The sequence below is a fragment of the Gallus gallus genome, chromosome 6 (assembly GCF_016699485.2).
Source record: "Gallus gallus isolate bGalGal1 chromosome 6, bGalGal1.mat.broiler.GRCg7b, whole genome shotgun sequence".
In the NCBI taxonomy this organism is placed as follows: domain Eukaryota; kingdom Metazoa; phylum Chordata; class Aves; order Galliformes; family Phasianidae; genus Gallus; species Gallus gallus.
Genome location: NC_052537.1, coordinates 2,928,817 through 2,949,326, shown reverse-complemented (window position 1 = coordinate 2,949,326; position 20,510 = coordinate 2,928,817). Strand labels below are relative to the sequence as shown.

General features: G+C 40.1%; 1 protein-coding gene and 1 long non-coding RNA gene across 18 annotated transcripts in view; one reads left to right on the top strand and one right to left on the bottom strand.

Annotated features, from left to right (window-relative positions):
• Positions 1-8,888, top strand: part of WAPL (WAPL cohesin release factor) — a 133,258-nt gene extending 124,370 nt beyond the window's left edge. For 14 of the 16 annotated variants that reach the window (XM_046942783.1, XM_046942784.1, XM_046942787.1 and 11 more), the window contains 7 exons: positions 1,188-1,363; positions 1,641-1,756; positions 2,457-2,618; positions 3,778-3,985; positions 4,812-4,900; positions 5,955-6,050; positions 6,433-8,888. In XM_046942783.1, coding sequence (XP_046798739.1) covers positions 1,188-1,363; positions 1,641-1,756; positions 2,457-2,618; positions 3,778-3,985; positions 4,812-4,900; positions 5,955-6,050; positions 6,433-6,498 — 913 coding nt within the window. In that variant the 3' untranslated portion in view covers positions 6,499-8,888. Of the gene's footprint in view, positions 1-1,187; positions 1,364-1,640; positions 1,791-2,233; positions 2,379-2,456; positions 2,619-3,777; positions 3,986-4,811; positions 4,901-5,954; positions 6,051-6,432 lie in introns of those variants that run through there. The other 2 variants (NM_001397955.1, XM_040702316.2) reach the window with 2 other exon arrangements.
• Positions 8,478-19,736, bottom strand: LOC112532685. Of its 2 annotated transcripts, none has more exons than XR_005860934.2 (6): positions 19,576-19,736; positions 15,442-15,654; positions 14,907-15,116; positions 14,106-14,238; positions 13,563-13,600; positions 8,478-9,180 (listed from the first exon to the last, which is right to left on the bottom strand). It is a non-coding gene; the product is annotated as an uncharacterized LOC112532685 (long non-coding RNA). The 2 variants fall into 2 exon arrangements; XR_003075913.2 differs by lacking the exon at positions 19,576-19,736 and adding an exon at positions 16,552-17,611.
• Between the last annotated feature and the right edge of the window lie 774 nt (positions 19,737-20,510).

Here is a 20,510-nt window from a genome sequence, read left to right as displayed (position 1 = left end):
ACTGTTGGTTCTACTGTTGGTTTTACTGTTGCAAACTGGATTAAGCTCTTTCAGTGCCAAAATAAGATGAACACAGAAGAGGGCAATTGGAAAGCTACTTGTATTTATAGTATTTTATTATGCTTAAGTGTTTACTGAAACAAAGCAGAATAGGCAGTTGACAGAGTAACTAAGGATAGCAGAATTCTGTGCTGAACTGTACTCCCTAGGCCACTTGTCAGTTGGGATGAAGTCTGTTGACTGGCAGAGATTGCATCCCTCTTGCACTGCCTGGGTGGTTCACGAGAATGCAAGTTGAGCTAAAAACTCTGCAGGCTTCACTGGAAAAAGAATTTTATGACTGCAAGCCAGATGTTTTGACCAACATATGTTTCCGACATCTTAGTGTTGTTTGTAACTGATATCAGTGTTGTCACTTCAATATCAAATGAATGTAATGCAGTAGATTCACAGAATCGTTAAGATTGGAAATTACCTTTAAGATCATCTAGTCCAACTGTCCAACCCATTGCCACCATACCCACGGAGCCATGGTCTCTCACAGAACAAGCTTTAACACCAAAGAAGTTTGAGTTTTGGACAACTGAAAATACTCATAGACTTCTAAACTTTTGTCTGTAGAAGTGAATGCACCATAACACTAGATGTTCCGGGGTTGAAAAAGTGCTGGTTAGTTTTGCTTTTATAAAATAAACTGCTTTAACTTGTGACTGCTCCAGTATTGTTATGAGAATAAGGTTTCTCCTACGAGAAAATAACATAATTTATTTGTTTATTCATTTATTTATTACCGAATAGGGATAGCTCTCTGTGAGGACAGGACAAGAGAACAGTTAGATAATTCTGTCAAAATGGTCTCCAGGATGTGAGAGGCTCCATTTATAGGGAGAGGAGATGCCTCCTTTAAGACCATGTTATGAAGCTGGAAAGAAAAATGTACTTCTGCTCTTGAAATCTCAGGCTGATGAAGCTTTCAGCAACAAAGCTTTCATGATTTTTATTTTCACAATTTCACTTAGGCTTATAAAAGATGTTATAGGTGTGGAGTTAATCGTTTCTCCCTGCACACTTGAATCAAAAAATTTCTGCATAAGTTCTGTATTTGTAGTTTTCCTGTTGAAATAAGTATAAGATGAAATATTCTGTATGTTGTCCAGGTAATCTTGTTCTGTATCTTCTCTTTGCAGAGCATTGCAGCACTGTGAGGAATTAATCCAGAGATATAATCGTGCTGAAGACAGTATCTGTTTACCAGACAATAAGCCTCTGCCTCACCAGAATGTAACTAACCATGTGGGTAAAGCAGTGGAAGACTGCATGAGGGCCATCATTGGTGTCTTGCTCAACCTAACAAATGATAATGGTAAAGCAAATAAGTTCAGATTCTGTTACAGCATCAGATAATATATTAATGTAAACCCTTTTCTTACATATGCATGATAGGTGCTTGCTTTACAGTGATAAGTGACTTAATCTTTCAGAATGAGATGAATAATTGCAAGTATTAAGTGTTAACAAGATCTTGGCTTTGGCCAGGAGGGTACAGCTCATCCAAAGGGCCAGAAGGTTTTATCCATCTGCTTACAACGCTGTAAATCAGTATTTTCAAAATTGTGCCTTGAAACTCTTTCTGTTTACAGAATGGGGTAGTACAAAAACAGGTGAACAAGATGGTCTGATAGGCACGGCTATGAATTGTGTGCTTCATGTTCCGAAGTTCCTACCTCAAGAACAGAGATTTGATATTCGGGTGCTGGTAAGCTCTTGTATTTGTTACATTAGCATAAGATGTTTTGCTGCTTGGTTGTGCCTTTAACTGCTCCAGTTCCAAATTAAGGAGCTGTCTGTGCAGTCTCCATTGACTGTATACTTAGTGAGGTTCTTAAAGAAGGTTTCAGTAAAGTCCAGGGAAAAGCTGCTGAGGGATTTGATGTTTGAGTTGTAACCATTTTCTATGTGTTTTATAGGAAAAGTAGATGAATTGAGAGATGTAGGGTAGTAAGTCTGTGTTTTATCTCATTTTCAAATGTCTTTTCAATTTTAGAAACACTATGCTTGTTACTCTTTTTGATATAAATTTGTCTGATTTACCTCAGTATGCATAAAATAGGTCTGTGTGTCCTAAATAATAACATTGAAACTGTGTATGTGAAGGACCTTTTAATAATAGAAGCTGAAGGTTGGACACCTGAATCCTTAATGAAAAAGTACAGTTTCACCTTTGAGAATGTATAGAATGATTATGGTTCAGAATTAGAAGATCTGGAACTTGTATGCATGATTCTCATTTTTGCCTCATATTTCTCTAAATCCTGATCCCTCTCTCTGTCAAACTGTTTTATAAAGGTGTGCTTGTAAGTTATGTATACTCAGAGGGAGGAAGCCTAAAGAAGACATTTATCTGAATGGATATTTTGCTAGACTATTTTTCATGTGTGACTGTACAATTCTTTCAGGGACTGGGTCTGTTGATCAATCTAGTAGAATACAGTGCTCGGAACAGGCACTGTCTTGTCAATATGGAAACGTCATGTTCTTTTGACTCATTCTGTACGGGAGAAGGAGATGACAGCCTAAAGATAACTGGACAGATTGATGCTGTTCAGGCTTTAGTGCAGGTAAGAAATGACCCAAAAATGTGTTTTTCTTGTAAACAGTACAGTTTTTTATTATCAGAAATTCAAGGAAGAAGGAAGAACTCAGCAGTGAAGAATTTTGCCAGAATTTATTCTGTTATGCATTCTGAGAATGTAAAACAGCATAGAGGAGAAGAGGGGTGCTGCTTACAACTTAGATTTTGCAGTACTATCCTTTACAGAAACAGCTTTCTTGGTAAAAGATGATGGTGTCTTCTACAGACATCTAGAAGCTGCTCTGTTAAGCTTTCTCATTCCTACGGGGTTTATTGTTGTGCTTTTAAACAGCTGTAAAAATTGCAAGTTACTTATGTCATCTACTTTGCTACTATAGATTTTTCTAAGTGCTATCTTTTAAGGGAGTTTCAGACCAATTTTAAAAATCATGCTGTATCAACTTTTCAGTAAGAGCAATAAATATGAATGTAACAAACATGGGTGGGAGACAGCATTCTTAAATGTTGCATTGACTAACTTGTTAAAATATAAATCAACCATTGTGAATAAGTTCCAGTGTGCTAACTAAAATAAAAGGAAATAAGAATTTTGATTTACAACGTTTTTGCCAAATGGAGATAAGTTTATGGATGCTTTTAGCAGTTATTCCATTTAATTATGTGAAATAACTGCCCGGCAGCAGACAAAAAAGATCAGTAATCAAGATATTAAATATCTTGATGTATGCAGCTCTGCGAAGTCATATTTAGAATTGATGGTTATACGGTGTGGGAAGTAGTTCACAAGATGTAAGTGCAAAGTATGAGAACACATTGAGTTACATTCACCTTAAAATGGCTCGAGTCATTTTGAATTACTTTAAAATTCCTGCTTTTTACATATCTGGCAATTTTTAGTCTTCAAGCCATGTCTCAAAGAAAACGATTAAGCATTTATGGCAGCCAAGAGAAGCCTGGGAATTGGTTCAACGCTGGGTAGGGTGGGAAGTCTTTTCTGCAGAGCACAGCATTAGTGTGATAAATCACATTATCCTTTGAAGAAGAAAAGGCTATTGCGAAGAATAGTATTAAAGGCTAACTGTATTAAAGGGGTCTATTTTGAGGGGGAAATAAACTTTCAAGTTAATTCAATGTATTTAGGGTTTAATTTATAATAGAAATTCTTCTGAAATTTTCTCCATCAGCTATTTCTTGAGCGTGAGCGAGCGGCACAGCTGGCTGAGAGCCAGACGGATAAACTGATTAAAGAGGCTCCTACTGCTCAGCATGATAAGAGTGGAGAGTGGCAAGAAACAAGTGGGGAGATACAGTGGGTCTCCACAGAAAAGTCAGATAGTACTGAAGAGAAAGATAAGAAGGAAGAGGATGATGAAGAACTTGATCTTAATAAAGGTATGTTATATAGTTTTGATGAGCTCAGAAATGGTAATGAGCTCTGTTTTGGCATAAATTCCTAATTTATCTTCTCCTTCCTATCTGCGGTCCACTGGGTTGAGATTTCAGCATGTTCTCTTGTGAAACTATTACAGAGCATGAGTGGGAGCAGTTCAGAGATGAAGCATGAGAAATAGAAAGAACAATGCTACTTGTTACTTCATGGTACCTTCTGTCAGGCCCTTCTTTGAAACAACAGAAACAAAACAAAACAACCCTGTGGGTTGGTGGTTTTTTTCTGAGACATTCTGTGTAAGAAACCTTCTGAAATGGCATCCTCTCTAGGCTTGTCTGGTAGAATGGTATCTTATTCTCCAGCCTTGCTTCGTACGCTTCCTCCTTTTTTCAGTGCTATTTGTGGTTTCCCCTCCCTGCCCTCCCCCCCCCCCCCCCCCCCAAGAAATGCTGAGCCATTAACAAGCATTTTATCTGTTATCCATAATACAAAAATCTTTTTTTGTGGAAATCTTATTGGCTCATAGCATTACAGGAAGCATAATTGCATTTTGTTGTGTTGAACATACAGTTTGTACATTGCAATAATAAAAGTACTGTACAGTGTAACACATGGAAAGGGTATGAACACTGTTTTTCTGTCCAAGAATGTGTGTTGCTAAGTTAGTAAGTAAGGAGTTTGATTCTTGCTGCTGAAGTCTCAGAGCAAAAAGTCATTTTGTTTGCGAAAATAGAATTCTGGAAAGTGATAATGAAAGATTGTATTTAAAGCAGTAAAAGATACCAGCTGCTTAGAGGATACAATACACCCAGTTGTCTCTTTTTACAGCTCTTCAGCATGCTGGGAAGCACATGGAAGACTGCATTGTGGCCTCATACACAGCATTGCTTCTAGGCTGTCTCTGCCAAGAGAGTCCAGTAAGGGAATAAGTCAATAACTCACTCTTAACTCCAGTAGATTTTTTAATGAAGTAATAATTTGCATCTCTGAAATGGGTTCATGAAATTAGGGCTCAGCTAGCACTTTTATTCAGCTACATTGATGTATATAGTTCTGTGGAAGGTTGCCAGAGGTATTCCATACAAAACAAATCTTCTGAGCATCGGTATGTTTATCAAAGGAGTCTGGATTTGAGTCTTTAATCTTTTGTACCTCTCATTTGTTGTTAGTCCACAAATGAGCTTACTTTGGAAAGGCAAATTGGCTTGCCTGCAACTTTTCTAACTATAAAAACTTGCTTTGTTTTTCAGTAATTTCACTAAGCAAGTTAATGTTGTCTTGTTAGTTTTGTCATCCTAGTCTGATTTTTATTTCCAGTGAGGTTGTATGAAGTTGTGTAAGTTGTGTAGGTCCACAAAAGCTGAAGATGATTGTCTCAGACTGGAAATACATAGTAGAAAGTTGAAGTTAATCCTTAAGTATGGAACTCTGGTGACTGAAAACTTCAAACTGTGGTGTCAGATACGCGGTCAAATGAAAATGGGGTTCAGAACTGCCTTCCAGATAGTTTCAATTTATGGGATGGCAGAAATGTTCTTCAGCATGCTATTCCGTAAATCTTACTTGCTTCTTGATTACCTCTATCCAGTCTTAGTGTGTAGAGTCATACTGATGTTAAGTGTTGAGAATTATTTAACTTATTAATTGTAAAGGGATCTTTTCTGTGTGTCAGGAGAATAAACCAGTCATTTTTGTTTGTTTGTTTCAGTTCTTGGTAACCTTGTTAGGCCATGGGGAGCTTTGATGGTAATAATCCTTAATTGAGAAAAGATTGCAGGAATCGTTGCATCCTAGAAATAAACCCTGTAAACGTAAAGAGCCTTGAGAGTCTTCAATCACAGAGAAGATAGCAAAGTGCCATCTTAATTATGCTATAAATACATTTGTCTTGCTGCTTCTCACATACAGAATAACATGGCTCTCAGTGTTGGAAAAATATTTCCCAATTTAAAATAGTTGTATTTTTCCTAGATCAACGTGACTACTGTGAGGGAATACTTACCTGAAGGAGATTTCTCAATAATGACTGAAATGCTCAAAAAATTTCTCAGTTTTATGAATCTTACTGTAAGTAATGCATATTTTTAATTTATGAAAATAGAGATTTTTGTAGTTCTGTCATCTGCTATAATAGCCCATGCATTTGTAGAAGCTTTTATGATTTTTCAGTGGGCTTTACGAGAGCTTGGGGTCATTTTCTGTGTTTGCAAATATTGAAGACCTGTTTCTGTGTCTTTTATGTATTTGTTTATTGTATTAATTAGGAGCTACTTTCGTTCCACTTGAATGTTACTAATCAGGAAAATGTTTGAGTCCTCTTTCTGAACCTAATTGTTTTTACTGATACATCTAAGCCCTAACATTCTGAAATGAGCTTAGCCCTAAAATGTTTTCAAGTGGTACTATGTAAATGCTTACTTGGTACTTTGTTTTCTGTCACATTTTCCAGTGTGCTGTTGGAACAACAGGCCAGAAATCCATCTCTAGGGTGATTGAATACTTGGAACACTGCTAGATACTTAACTTCTGCTGCAAGCACTCTAATGCTGGAGCTACCCTTAGACAAAAGAAGTCATGAAAGAAGTCCTTGAAGGATATACCAAGAGCATTCATCTATGTCATTCGTGTTCGGATTTTTAAGGCTACCTGGTCTCTTAACCATGCATTCAGCATTTTCTAAAAGACAGTTACTACATCAATCTGCAACTATCAAAAATGAGGGGAAAAAGGTTCTGAGGAAAGTAAATAAAGAAACCATGCTGTTTATGATGCAGTGCAGTATTTAAATATTTTTGGCAGGGTTTATCCTCCCTATCTTTTTTCTTGCTTTGTTCGTGACCAGTTTCAAGGGGAAAACTTGCTGCTGATAGTGCAACTGCTGTTTACTGTTGAGCCACTGTTTCATGCCAGCCAGGTGCAAAGGCAGCTTAGCTACTGAGGTATCAAATGTTCTAATAAAGAAGTTCTGGACAGCAGCACCGCTCCTATTTGAGTTTAATTTGCTCTTGCTTTTTTATTACTAGATTATTCCAAAATCGTAAAATATAAATTTTTAAATACTTTTGTGATTTTAACTACTGTCTATATTTAAAATTTGTTGGAATCCAAAGAGGTGAGGATTGGATAGTTTATTTTTTATACTGTTTTGATTGAAATTAGGTTGTTGAACTATTTCTCAGTTCTAAAACTGTCATGGCCCATGTACTGTAAACTGATACGACCATAACACTTTGTAATTCCGAGATGCATGCAAACCCATAAATACATAAAGCCATTTGAGAGGGTGTGTCATCCACAAAAGAAATAAAAATTGTGCCCTGTTTAAGGAAAAAAAAAAGGGGGGGAGGGGGGTGGGATGGGGGGTGGAAGGGAAGATATTCATTCCCAGGGCAGTTTACACTTCTAATAAGCAAAAACTTTGAAATGCTGTTTAGATTTGTTTCAAGGAAGCGCTCAAGATGTATTTTATATTGCTTGATACAAAGAATTTGGATGTTGTAGGGGGAAGAATTTTGAAGAGGCTAAAACACCAATGGGGATTAATGTTTCCAGCTGACATAATCTTTCTATTTCATCCTTCTGTAGTATGTCAAAGTTTAAATGCATACAACACAAAGCCTTAAATTGCTGATATAGCTAAGATTTTGTTCAGTCTGAGGTCTAGTTCACAGCAAAGCATTGTGTTTGAAGACTTAAATGGAACAAGAAATCCCAGAAAATACATTACTTGTTTCTTTAATATTTTTTTCTTGCACTCGTTATTCAGACCAACAGAATTGGTAATTATTTTTATTAAGCTGGTCTTGAATATTTGCAGACTGTTCTGAGATCTGCTTCATCACATTTTTAAATACCTGTATAGATAGTTAAATCATGTTATTCCATTGAATTTGTAAAACTTGAAGCCATAAAAATATTAGTTCTATGTATAATGAGGGGGAAGTAACAGGAAATCTAACCTGCTTTTAGATCTTGTTATCTCCGTGTATAAAGTTACAAACTTGTGCTTTTGTATCAGTGCCAGCTGTAAATTTTTTACATACAGTGGCTGCCTTCTATGTCTTCCTATTTTTGATAATGCAGATTGTTGAGAATTCTGTAAGGAAGTAACTGATTAGCGGCAAAATTCCTATGTTGGTCATACTTTTTGCGTTTTCTCTCATCACCTTCTAAAACTTAGCATACCAGTGTAACTCAGAAAAGTTTTTGAGGTTGTGTTCCCTTTGCTTAAAAACAAAACTGAACCCGAACAACTCAGTATTGAGAGACAAAAGCTGTATGTAAACCATCTGTGTCAAGAGGAAACTATTGAATATTTTGTCCATCTACTCTTCTGATTTAAGACCTTCTCATTTGAAGTGGGATTTCAACGTGATTGTAGAGTTTCTGTGGGGCGGTGGCAAGAGACAACGCAGATGTGATGAAGGGGAAATCAGGGACAACTACCTTTCTTTGTTACACTGGTAATTGTTTAGGAATTGATTTACCTCAGTGTTTAACAGTTCTTTTCAATGTAACTAATTGTCAAGCACTGACAAATGCAGATCTTTTTTTTTCTTTGAGGGTGGGGGGAGAAATCACCCTGTGAGCTGCAGTGCATTTTTGTGTGTTAGACCCTCAAATAACTCTGCATTAAAGGGTACTTGAGGCCAACTTGCAAATTAAAGTTTTAAAGTAACTTTTTTTCCATTGTAAATATTTGTGTAAATAATCTCAATTGGAAATTAGAACAGTAGAGTACTTTTCTGAATCCAATCCTATTTTTATTTTATACAGTATTTCTCAGCTGTGATCTTTGGAGCAAAAGCCAACGGCAGGAAAAATAGTTTGTACCAGTTTCATGAAGTATGTCTTTGGGTTTTTGTAAATAATTTTAACTCAAATAAAATTGCTACTTTCAATACATATCTTGTCTTTTAACATGTAATAAAGCACTCCCCTGAGTGACTGCAGAAAGAAGGCAGCGGCAGGTAAATTGTCAAATGAAAAACATGCAATAAGTAGAGGAGTGCATTGTTTTACGTTGGTGTGATGGGATGACAGAATTCAGTGCCTGGACCCCCACGCTGTGATTTATCGAACCAACCGAGCTTGAACTGTTCTGGAGAAGATGTACTGAATCTTGATGCGTTTTTGGAGATCTCCACACAAGTTGCTATTGATCTTTCAGCTGAAGGGACGTGGTAGTTTTGAAGAGCTGTAATTAGAGTAACAAAAATGCACAGAGCAATCGAGCAGGTCTTGTTATAGCGATACTTTTTACATTATGAAGGATGTAAATGGCTCTTTTCTTCAGCAGAAAAATAGCTCAATTGAGAGTTGTTCTGTACATCAATATGAATGATGCTTTAATTTGTTCAGGATGGAATTTTTTCTATGGATTTTTCTTAACTGATCCAACTAGATACAAGAACAATACGCAGAAAGTCATGAGCTGTAGTAAAGACAATTTAAATTGGTGCGTCATCTCATTGCCACTGTTAATGAGCATCAGCATAATGGAATTTTATTTCTATGCTGTGAAGGAATCCTGCTGGAGGTTGAGATCTGGAACAGGATGTTACAAGAATGTGGAGCTGTTAATGGTAGATAAAGCTTTACGTAGGCAAGTGTTTGAAGAAAAAAATTATTGCAACCTCTAGTGAAATAAATATTTCCTCTAGGTTTTGTCACTAGGGTATGTAATGGAGACACTACACGTAGGTGCCCTGAGAGGTTGTCCACTGAAGCTTCTGTAGGTTTGGGAGTAATCTGTTCACATAGATTATTTCACTTTCAGACGGTTGTAAAATGCATGATTTTTGCATAATGACTAAGGCTGGCGTGACCTGTGCAGCACTGATTTATAGTAAGCTTAATGTAAAAGCAGGTTGTAGTGCTGGAGATGATTTCTCAAGCTGGCCTAATGGAGTTGGTTTTGTGCTGGCAGCAGATTGATTGCAAGTATAAAATTGGACAATGATCACAGAGGTATAAAAGCTTTGTTCTTGTTCTTGAGCTGAGCACCTGTGCCAAGTGCACAGCTGGAATACTGCAGTTCTAACAGAACTGTGTCATTGCTGTATGGCTGCTTCTATGTGGACAATGCTTCTATGTGGACCTGCCATAGGACATCCTAACAGGCTTTTTTTGCCATTGGTGATGTTTCTGTTCTCAAATACTTCAATGAATTGATACAGGTATTTTTGGTATCAGATGCTCCAGCAAGTATTGTGTCTCCCTCATTTTCTCTTTCTGGACATCAGTAATTACTTCTTTGAGTAAGCAAGTCAAAACATATTTAGTCAGTCAGTCAGTGGGACTGTTACCAGGCAAACCCATGTGCCTTTTTCAGTGGAGGATTTGTTTGTTTGTTTGTTTGTTTGTTTTCTCTTTAATGTGTTTTTCTCATTCAAGCAGCAAGGAAAACAAAAATGTGTACTTGAGTTCAAAGGCTAAAGGAATTTAAGTTGCTGCCATTCTTCTGCATTAGGGTGTTCCTTACAAGATAAAACTTAAAAAAAACAAAACTTGTTAATTGCTTTGTTTTTAAAGATGGTGCACCTGGAATTTGCCCTGAGTCTACTTGCCAAATGTTTTCAAAACCAAGCCAAAGTAATTCTTGCTTGCAGCTGCTTCTCCTTTCTGTGTGATATTTTATTTCACCTTTGGATAAAAGCCACTACAGGGTTCTTTTAGGTACATGGAGCAGAAGCCATTCACACATTCTGCTTTTCCTGTACTGCAGGTCCCCTGTCCAAGGAACTGTGGTTTATTAAGACATTAGCAGCATCAATAGATGTAGATAGCCTTACTGTAAGTAAAAGTGAAACCATTATAAATAATGCAACTACTGCTTTAAGTCCTTATCCAAAGGTAGATTGATTTACTGATGCCACAACGATCTTAATTCCAGCTGTGAAAACTGACCTTGAGTTACTGCTATAGCTTTCGGGCTGCCAAGCTTGGTACGATACCTGTCTGTGACAGTGGGTACTACGTGGTGATGCAGAGGATGTTGTAAGGAGTCCTGGAAATAACAGACTTAGTGGGAGGAAAGAACTGTACTAGAGAAAATGCCTTAAATTTGGAAGAAAGATGTGTTAATATCTTTTAACTCCTGTTGTCCAAACCGTATCGCTAAACCTCCCAGCATGTTGAATTTGTATTACATCTGCTTGGAAGTAAAGGCCAAAGAATTTCTTGAAATGTGCTCTTGAAAGCTAAGTTACTAAGAAATAAAAAGAGTTGTTTAGACAACAGTACATATTTCCATTTACGCTCACTACATAGTCTTAAGATTTTAATCTCTGAGGTGATCTGAAGCTACCAAAAAGATTCAGTGCTGGATGAACGTTAATAGTAGGCTTTTGCAGTGTAACACTTGGTGATGCGGCATTGATGGCTTCTTTATTTTGGGAGCAAATGAAGGAGTTACTAGGAGTTTTAATTAGATTTGCTGTTCAATGTGGGAATTATTTATCAATATTCTATGTTATAAGATTTAGTTGTCTCTGCATTTAATTTTTTTCAAAGTGAGGAGGAATGGTGTTAACCTGGAGCATGGAACGGATTAAACAATTCCCATTCTATCTGCAAAGCTGACCCTGTGATTGTGTCCTAACAGCAGTACAGTGCTGGTCAGGTGAGTGAGTTCATGTGTTTGTTCTTGTTCTTCTAGAACTTTCTAGCTCTGTCACTTTTAAAAGGATTGAATGTCTTCTTCACACTGAAAATAAGGAATACAGACAGTGAGAAAGGATGCTGTACTAGGAAAAAGGTTTGAGCCAAAGTTGCACCAAAGAGTTCATGTTTAATTGTGGAGATAGCACTTGGATAAACATCTCTATTAAAGACCCAAAGCAGATTTCTTCAAGAGATTCAGAACTTGGATCGAAAGATAACAGTTAGAACGGCTGTACTTTGAAGGGAAAAAGCCCACAGATGCATAGAATAGTATACTTTTCTTCCAGCCAGTGATAGACAAGACAGTGTAATCAGCTAGCCTGTTTGACACACGAAGGACTTGTCAGTCCTAGAGCCAGTTATTGCTGATTGGGTTCCTTCCTCATTGCAGTATTGTATTCGGTTAATAGAAAGCCTGCTATGCAGTCTAAGTAGTCTGAATTAGCAGGTTGAGTGAGCCTTGATGAAAAATAGATGGGGATGTAGATGTGTGTATAGACACACCCACACATCCTTCTATATATATTTTGCTTTTCTGCTGTTACCAGTACCCAGCAGAACTAATGCCTGAAAATCCAGTCGAAGGACATTTCTGCAGAAGTTTGAGTGAGGAAGGAATTCACTTTTGTATCAAATGAGTCCATTCAGAAGATAAATACATGAATTAATTTATCTGGGAATGTTCCCAAAGTTTTAGAACTTCATTTTTGTTTTATGGATGTGTTTTTGGCCTACTGTCCCACAACTTTGGCTCTTGATAATATTTCTGAGGCAAAAAGCTTTTAAAATACCCAGCCTGCACTGTTTTCTAGTCTGCTGTTTAATTTATACATTGTATCTGAATGGAATTTAAGTACAAACCATAAGGGAAAACTTGCCGTCAGATTACCTTCTATCACAGATGCATTCTCAGGCGTAAATTCAGGTTCAAAACGTTGATCTGTGGGTTACTGAGCCTCCAGCTTAAGATGCTTAGTGATGTAGCATATAAACTTGTGTAGGATCAAGTGTCATTTTGCTGGCTCAAATGTCAAAGTTTTAATTCAACAAGGAATTTTAGGCTAATTTTCGCACGTTAAGCTAGCTTATCCAACTAGGTAGGTTGCTCTGACAGTAATGCCTCCTATTTATTTCCGTGTAAACTACAACAGCTACAAAGAGGATAGTAATTCTGTTTGATGTCTCATCACTGGTAATGATGTGATCCAGGAAGCTGTCACCTTGAACCTCATATTTGTTCAGTAGGACCTGGCAAACTTGTGTACAGTGTTCTTTGTGTTCCTGTGTGAGCATTTATGGGACCCAGCTGGTGCAAATACTGTAACGTTGCCACCATCATTTCCAATGCTGTGAAGTGAGTATTCAGTTCTGTACACAGTTACCTGGTCATAATATGCTAACTTGCATGGATGAGCTGATTAAAATGCTCCTCATTTCATGGTGAGTTGGTCTGCGTGGCCATCAGGGCCATGGCATGTCTTTCATGTTGTTATTGCCACTGCTGGAACACACCACCCACTGTTTGGTCTCCATAAATGTTCAGCAAGCATTGATGAATGTCAGTGGGTACTTTTCCACTGGGAGAAATTCAGTTCCACGCTTTCGTTTCATACACACTTCCATGTCAGTTATCACTTTGTCAGACTGTCCCTCTGCTGCCATCTGTCACACAGCAACATGTAATGGAATGTTGGTGGGAGGTTCAACATCTACTGCCATACCACCATCCTTCACCTCTGACACTGTGGGCCAACATAATAAAATAGGAGGCATTACTTTTGGAGCGGCCCACGTAAAAACACCATCTTGTTTGTCTAGGTTGAAGTGCTATACTGAAATTATGCTCCAGTGGCAGAAATTGCTATAACTAAATAGAAGTGATACTTGTATTGTTTGTAGTCTTCCTTGTCTTACCTGATTTTTAAAACCTGTTGTTTAAACCAAGAGTCTTCCTACTGGAAAAAAAAAAAATCAGTTTGGAATTTGCTGCGTATACATATCATACATCTGATTTTAAACCAGAGCTTTTGTCTTGCAAAACCCCTTTTTTAATTTGTGATCCCTTAGAATACAATGAGATTTTTATTGAGGATTTTTAAAAATTAATTTCTAACAATTCTATCCCAGATAATCATAAAAATTTGTTTCCTCATTATGTTTGAGTTATAATGGTTCTTCAAGTATGATTCAGTTGTGAGATAAACCCCAGTATTTTATACAGGACTTCATATGTCATTTATGCATTCCTGTAGAGCATCAATTAAAACTGCTAGGACAAAACTGTGCTCTACAACGATTTGCTAGTTTAATATGTATCCAGTATAAGACTGTAAATTTATCTTTTGAGATAACTAAATCAATTTTTATGTTCCTCAGAAGAAGATAGAATGGCTGATATTTCTATTGTTGTCATCCAGTTAAGGTGCTTATAAAAAGCTGTAACAACTATAATTTTACCTGATACTTGTAGTTTGCATTCCGATTCTCATTAAGGAGAATCCCTCCTTAATCCCAGTTGCTGAGCCATTTCTTGCATCATTCCAGGGAGAAGAGTCAATTCAGCACCATGGGAATGTACTCTGCCCCATGTCTAGCAAAGAAACATTGCATGTTAGAAATCATGCAACCAAAAGACACAAAGGAGTTCCATGACCAGATTTCGTTTAACTGCTTTAATCTATGAGATTACACATGGTCTATGAGTAGGTGGTTTGATTTCCCATATAGGACAGGTGGAGGACCGTCGCCCTTTCTGAACGCATTTCCAGTAGTGTATCATGCTTTCTAGGCTTAGGTTGCTATCTCAGTGTAGTGCAAAACATACCACCTACATACAGTTGCCATGAAGACTGCATTCACTACTGCACTGCAAACAACTTGGATCCAACACTGAAAATTAACCAAGATACAGCTAAGGTTGATATTCTGCCTTGATTTGGTGGTACATGGTTTACCTTTATTAATGTGGCAGACTCCAGAACTAGACTGGGCCTGGTCTACCAGGTGCTTTCCAGGGAAACAACTTTGCTGCCTTACACTGACCGTTGTTGGAAATTATGACACACAGCTAAGGAATCTGTTTACGAATCACACTCTCTACCTTTTCTATCATCTGTTTTCAATATAATCACTTAAAGATTTTACAAGAGGAAAGTTTTGTTTGGCAGAAGTTCCTGAGAGTTGTTATTCAGCACAAGGAATGAACTTTTATTATCTCTTTATTCCAGGAGAGATGAAAAATCAACACCAACAAAATACCTCATCTTATTCCCATCCTGAAATGACTCTTCTACAGTGGCTTCTGTATCAGGACACAGATTCTGCCTTCCATCAGTCTAAGGTCCAGACCTCTTCACAGCACTTGGCTTATGGTCCAGATTTCAAGTGCCAGTTACCCAGAAACACTAAGCATATGTAAGTGATCAATCCTGAATTTGCACATTACAGTAAGGACCAGCACTGTCCAGCCTGCAGAATACCAAAGAGCAGTAGAAGAAAATGAGAGCTTATTTACTTGAACTTGACAGCCTAATAAAGCAAAGCACGTGAGGAAAAACAGCTCTATAATTGCATGAAGTTAGACAGTAAATTAGCTGTACCCAGCAGAAGAAAGCATCTCAGACTATTGGATTTCAGCATATGGCAAAAAGGCAAGTAAAATAGTAGGCATTATTAGGGATGCAAATAGAAGAGGAGCTGTCTTCATCTGACAGTATGCATCTGTTCTGTTGCCTTGCTTTGAACATAACACAGATTCTGGGAGATAGCAAGAGAGACAGAAACAAAAACCAACCTCTTTCTCTTCCTTTCTTCTTCTTTATACCCTGAATATCCAGGCTTTTGGAACAGGCAGAAGAGGTTCAACAGGACTCAAAGAAGTAATAATCACTGGGAGCAACAAATTCAGTTATGATGTGGAAAATCTAAATAGGAAATGACTATTTCTCCCAGGAGCTCTACTTTGTTCTTGCAGGAGGGAGCTCAGTGTAATTATCAGGCAGTAGAACTGAAAATAAGCAAAATAAATGACTTCTTAACACAACAGTGCAGAGTAAAACTGTGGAACTCCCTGCCCTACCATACTGCAGGCTGCTTACTGAGCATTAGCCTTTCTATATACGGTGGCTAAAAATCACTGAACTGTATGAGGGATTACTGGTAGGTCCTCCTGTTATCTGCAAGTGTTGGTCCCTTCTTTCAAATTTTGCAGCAATTCCCCCACTCCTTAATGTCCCACTGGTTTGTGGCAGCACATATGCTGTCCAGTGCGTACACACAGCAGGGGCAGCTTTATTTGGAGCCTAATTCCTTGGTTACCCAGCAGCGCCCCAGATGCTGCTATGCTTCAGGATTAGCTGGGCTTAAGAGTCACGTCCCTGGGTGACAATCCTAGAGTGACAGACTGGGCCAGACCCTGGTGGGGCAGGGAGAGGGTTTCCACCCCCAACTGCTCAAGCCAAGTCCTTTCTGGGGAAGAATTTCCTTGCACACGTTTAGAAGGTGGCAGACATCTATTTCCATTTCTTCCATGTCCTTGCTATGTTTTCCAGAGCTCGATGCATACCCACTGTCCCCTTCTTGCATCTCTTCTATCACTAATTTATCCTCACTTGCCTGCTTTCTCCCAGCCCCCACATGCCTACCAAGCCTCTGTATACATAATCTGTATTCTTTTCAAAAGCAGCCCCATCTGTATAATCTGTTGCACTCAAATTTCATTTCCAAAAATACCGAATAAATACCATGGCCAGACAGATAGGCCGGTAGATCTCGCTCGCATTTCAACCCTGGGTATGTTTCCAGCTTCTGCTGCTAGCTGGAGATGGATTCGGTTCAGTTGTCATACGTATCCCCTTGAGCTGTTCAAGTCATATGAAACCAGGCTTGCGAGAAACTTCCTTACCCAGCCTTTCTGCTTTTTGCTGCTTGGCACATCACACATGCCTTTCAGTAGAGCTCAGCTCTCTTTTTCTTCAGTTCTTGCTGAGGCTCCCTCAGTGGCGAGACAGACACAGCAAGGTGGGTGTTCATCCACAGAGACCCCTGCAGGGCAGCCAGAGTTTCAGACATGCTGCTTCATGCCTTCTAAAGCGCTGGGCGTGGGGCAGACTGTGCGCTGAGAACTGCAGCTTGTAAATAGCCAAGAAGTGGCAACACTTAGGCCAATCTGTGGCACACACCACTTGTTCTGGGCCCATCCATGGACACAAGAGGGTTTTAGCACAGTTAGTAAAGTCAGCCTTTGAACAAGACTTCAAGCTTAATTGCATATAGAAGCAACACTAATTCATCTAGCAGCAGCATGTACTGCACTGGCATCAGTCCCGCTCTGTGTTAATTATTAAGGAGTGGTATTTTTAGTCAGCACTTGCAATAGATTCCACGTCTGTAACCTTCTTCCCATGGAAGTTCATCACAATGTCATGCATTTAATTAATTACAACCTTTATTTTAAAGGTGCTGTTGCAAACAACTGAGATGTTCTGTCAGAGCAATCTCTTTAATCCCTCTCCACCCCCTCCCTGCTAGAAAGGCTAAACAATTGAGTGAGTTTTAGCTGTATTTTCCAACATCACAGAGTGCCAACTTTGGTCCAGGCTACAAATAGAAACCCACAGAAGGAGGGAGGGAGAAAAATTGGATGAACAAGAATATGGAGTATCTTCTAAAGAACTGCCTAAGTGTCTCAAGTTAATTACAGCCAGTAATCTGCTGTTTGACTAATAAAAATGTGTACTTTTTAAAATAAGTAAATTAAATAATGTTTAATTGCAACACTTGAAATAAATTTTTCATACAGAAAAAGATAATCCTTTATTAGTTGGCAGCTCTTGGTATCATTTGCCTAAAACCACAGAGTAACTTACATGTAAGATCATGTTACCATGACAACTTTTAAATTTTGCTAAATTCTCTTCATACTACTTAGATCTTCTGAAAAAAAAAAAAAAAAAAAAAGTAATTTGCAGTTTGGAATCTCCTCCAGAAACAAAGACCTTTGTCCTGCAACTCTGTGCACTTTGAGTACTACTGCAATACAGTAATATCACTGAATCACAGAACGTCAGGGACTGGAAAGGACCTCGAAAGGTCAGCTAGTCCAATCGGCCTGCTGGAGCAGGAACACCTGGATTAGATCACACAGGAACCCGTATATTATCCTATATAATAATAGGCTTAGAGCATATTACCCTCAAAACCATGTTTATGAGCAATGAGAAAATATATATAAAGCCAAGAAATTGTTAATATTACTGAAATCTTAACAGTCTAAGAATTCGTACTGATTCAACTATTATAGAAAGGAAAAAAAAACACACATGTACATATATAATGTCTCAATGACACAGTTAAAAATATTATAGTCACACTTCCTAGCATCTTCCCCTTTTCTTGGTTCTATGCTCACTCTTCCACTGCTTCTCTGGGCCCTTAGGTTGGAGGCTTCAGCCTGGTAACAGGCATGCTTAGGTCATTTGCCAGCACTTGGGGGCTTTCACTAGGATGAATGTTGGCAGCTGCTGCTTTATCGCTCTGTGATTCATCTGGGTCCTTACATGTTTACCAGCATGCTTTTACAAACCAGGTATTCTGTGTATGATGTATGATGTGTTACTTTGTGGGTGGGGTTTTATCAGAGGATGGCCTGGGTTGAAAAGGACCACAATGACCGCCTAGTTTCAACCCCCTGCTATGTGCAGGGTCATCAACCAGCAGACCAGGCTGCCCAGAGCCACATCCAGCCTGGCCTTGAATGCCTCCAGGGATGGGGCATCCACAGCCTCCTTGGGCAACCTGTTCCAGTGTGCCGCCCTCTGTGTGGAAAAACTTCCTCCTAATATCTAACCTAAACCTCCCCTGTCTCAGTTTAAAACCATTCCCCCTTGTCCTATCACTGTCCACCCTCGTAAACAGCCATTCCCCCTCCTGTTCACACGCTCCCTTCAAGTACTGGAAGGCCACAACGAGGTCTCCTCGGAGCCTTCTCTTCTCCAAGCTAAACAAGCCCAGCTCCCTCAACCTTTCCTCACAGGAGAGGTGCTCCAGCCCTCTGATCATCTTAGTGGCCCTTCTCTGGATGCATTGGCCACCTCTTTTTTAATGCAGCCCAGAACACAGTTGGCCTTCCAGGCTGCAAGCACACACTGCTGGCTCATGTCCAGCTTCTCGTCCACCAGGACCCCCAAGTCCTTCTCTGCAGGGCTGCTCTCAAAGAGTTCTCCCAGTTTGCATAAATACCTGGGATTGCCCCAGCCCAATTGTAGCACCCTGCTCTTGGCCTCATCGAACTTTATTAGGTTCACATGGGCCCACTTCTCCAGCCTTTTTGTTGCTTTTATTTTTCTCTCCTCGCCTTGTTATCAATCTTGAGGCCCTGCAAACTCTGTGCAAAGCCTGCCTCTTGTTACTAACTGTGCTGTCTGGAAGGTTAGTGCAGGTTGCAAGCACACAACCCCGGCCACAGCAGGATTCAGTTAGGTGATGCACTGTGCTGCCTTATGGCTGCAGCCCCAGCAGGGCCTGCCCTAACAGGTGCACAGCAGTAGCACCTGGGATCTCACGCAAGGAAGGAGCCCAGTCTGGTGTTAGGGTTTCACTCCGCGGTGGTTGTGTGGGAATGGAAAATAGCTGACGGGTGAGCTCAGCGTGGGGAAGTGAGAAGAGCAGCTCGTTACAGAAATAGAAGGCAAAATGAGGCAATTCCCCTGCCTGTCACACAGCCGGTGAGGCTCCTCCACAGGCTCTGCTAGGTTTGGCTGCCTCTGTCTCATGGGCCAGAGCAAAAACTCTTGGCAGAGCAGCTGGTGCTTTCACAAGTGCTGAGTGCCAAGCCTCTAAAAATTAATACCGTATAGACAGCATACTTTGTTTTGATAAAAAGGCTCTTGAAACAGCCCCAGTTTCGTGCTGGGATGTTAAATAATACCTTGTGTATTCTCAGGAGCGATGCCTGGTTTCCCTGAAGGCACACCGAGGCCGGGGCTCCGGCAGCACTCGGCGCGAGCCGCCTCCTCAGCACGGAGAGCTGCCCGGGGCACGCAGGAATCCGTGCCCGCGTGCGCAATTGCAGCGCTCTCCATTCAAGAGAGCGAGGCGCGCAGCGACCGTTGGCCGTGTGGCGGGAAGGGCGGGCTGAGCCCTGAGAGGAGTCTGCCTCTGCCCCCCCCCGCCCCGCCCGCGAGTAGCGGTGGCAAACGGGCGGCGCGTTGTGTTCGGTCAGTCGAGGCAGCTGCGGCGGAGCGGCGATAAATGCGTTACACACAACCCCGAGGATGGGCGGTTTACTCAGGTTGAGGTTTTCATCCGTCCTGGGGGATGGGGCAGAGCTCCCTGCAGGGCTGTGCCGTGGGTGTTGCCGGCAGTGCGGTGAGAGCCGCAGGCTTCTAGAAGTTGCTGAGGCAGGTACGGTTTGCGGCGGCACTGCCGGCTGAGGGGCCGTCGGAAGGCATCCTGCACCAGGGCTGATCCTGAGGGCCGGCTGTGCTAGGACCTGAGGTAGCGGTCTCGCCTGTCGGGGCGCCTTACTGCTGGCGTTTGCTTCTGGCAGCCACCAGGGGGTGCTTGCAGGAATCTTCGCCTTATAGCAGCAGGGCCAAGGTTTGTGGTGTTTTTTTGTTTGTTTGTTTTGTTTTTGTTTTTTAAGGGTTGGGGCTCTAATAAAATACTTCATATAAAGTTTTTTCAAGGTCTTGCGTGCTGCAGACGAGCCCGCTCCTCGTGCTCCAGGTGTGCGTTTGGGGCACAATGGCCACAGCTGGTGGATTTCGTGTGCAAACGTTTGCTTTTTTCTTTCTTATGGAAAAGAGTGGCTCGTTAAAATGCAAACTGCCGGAATGGGAAAGGAATTGTGACTGCTGAGTC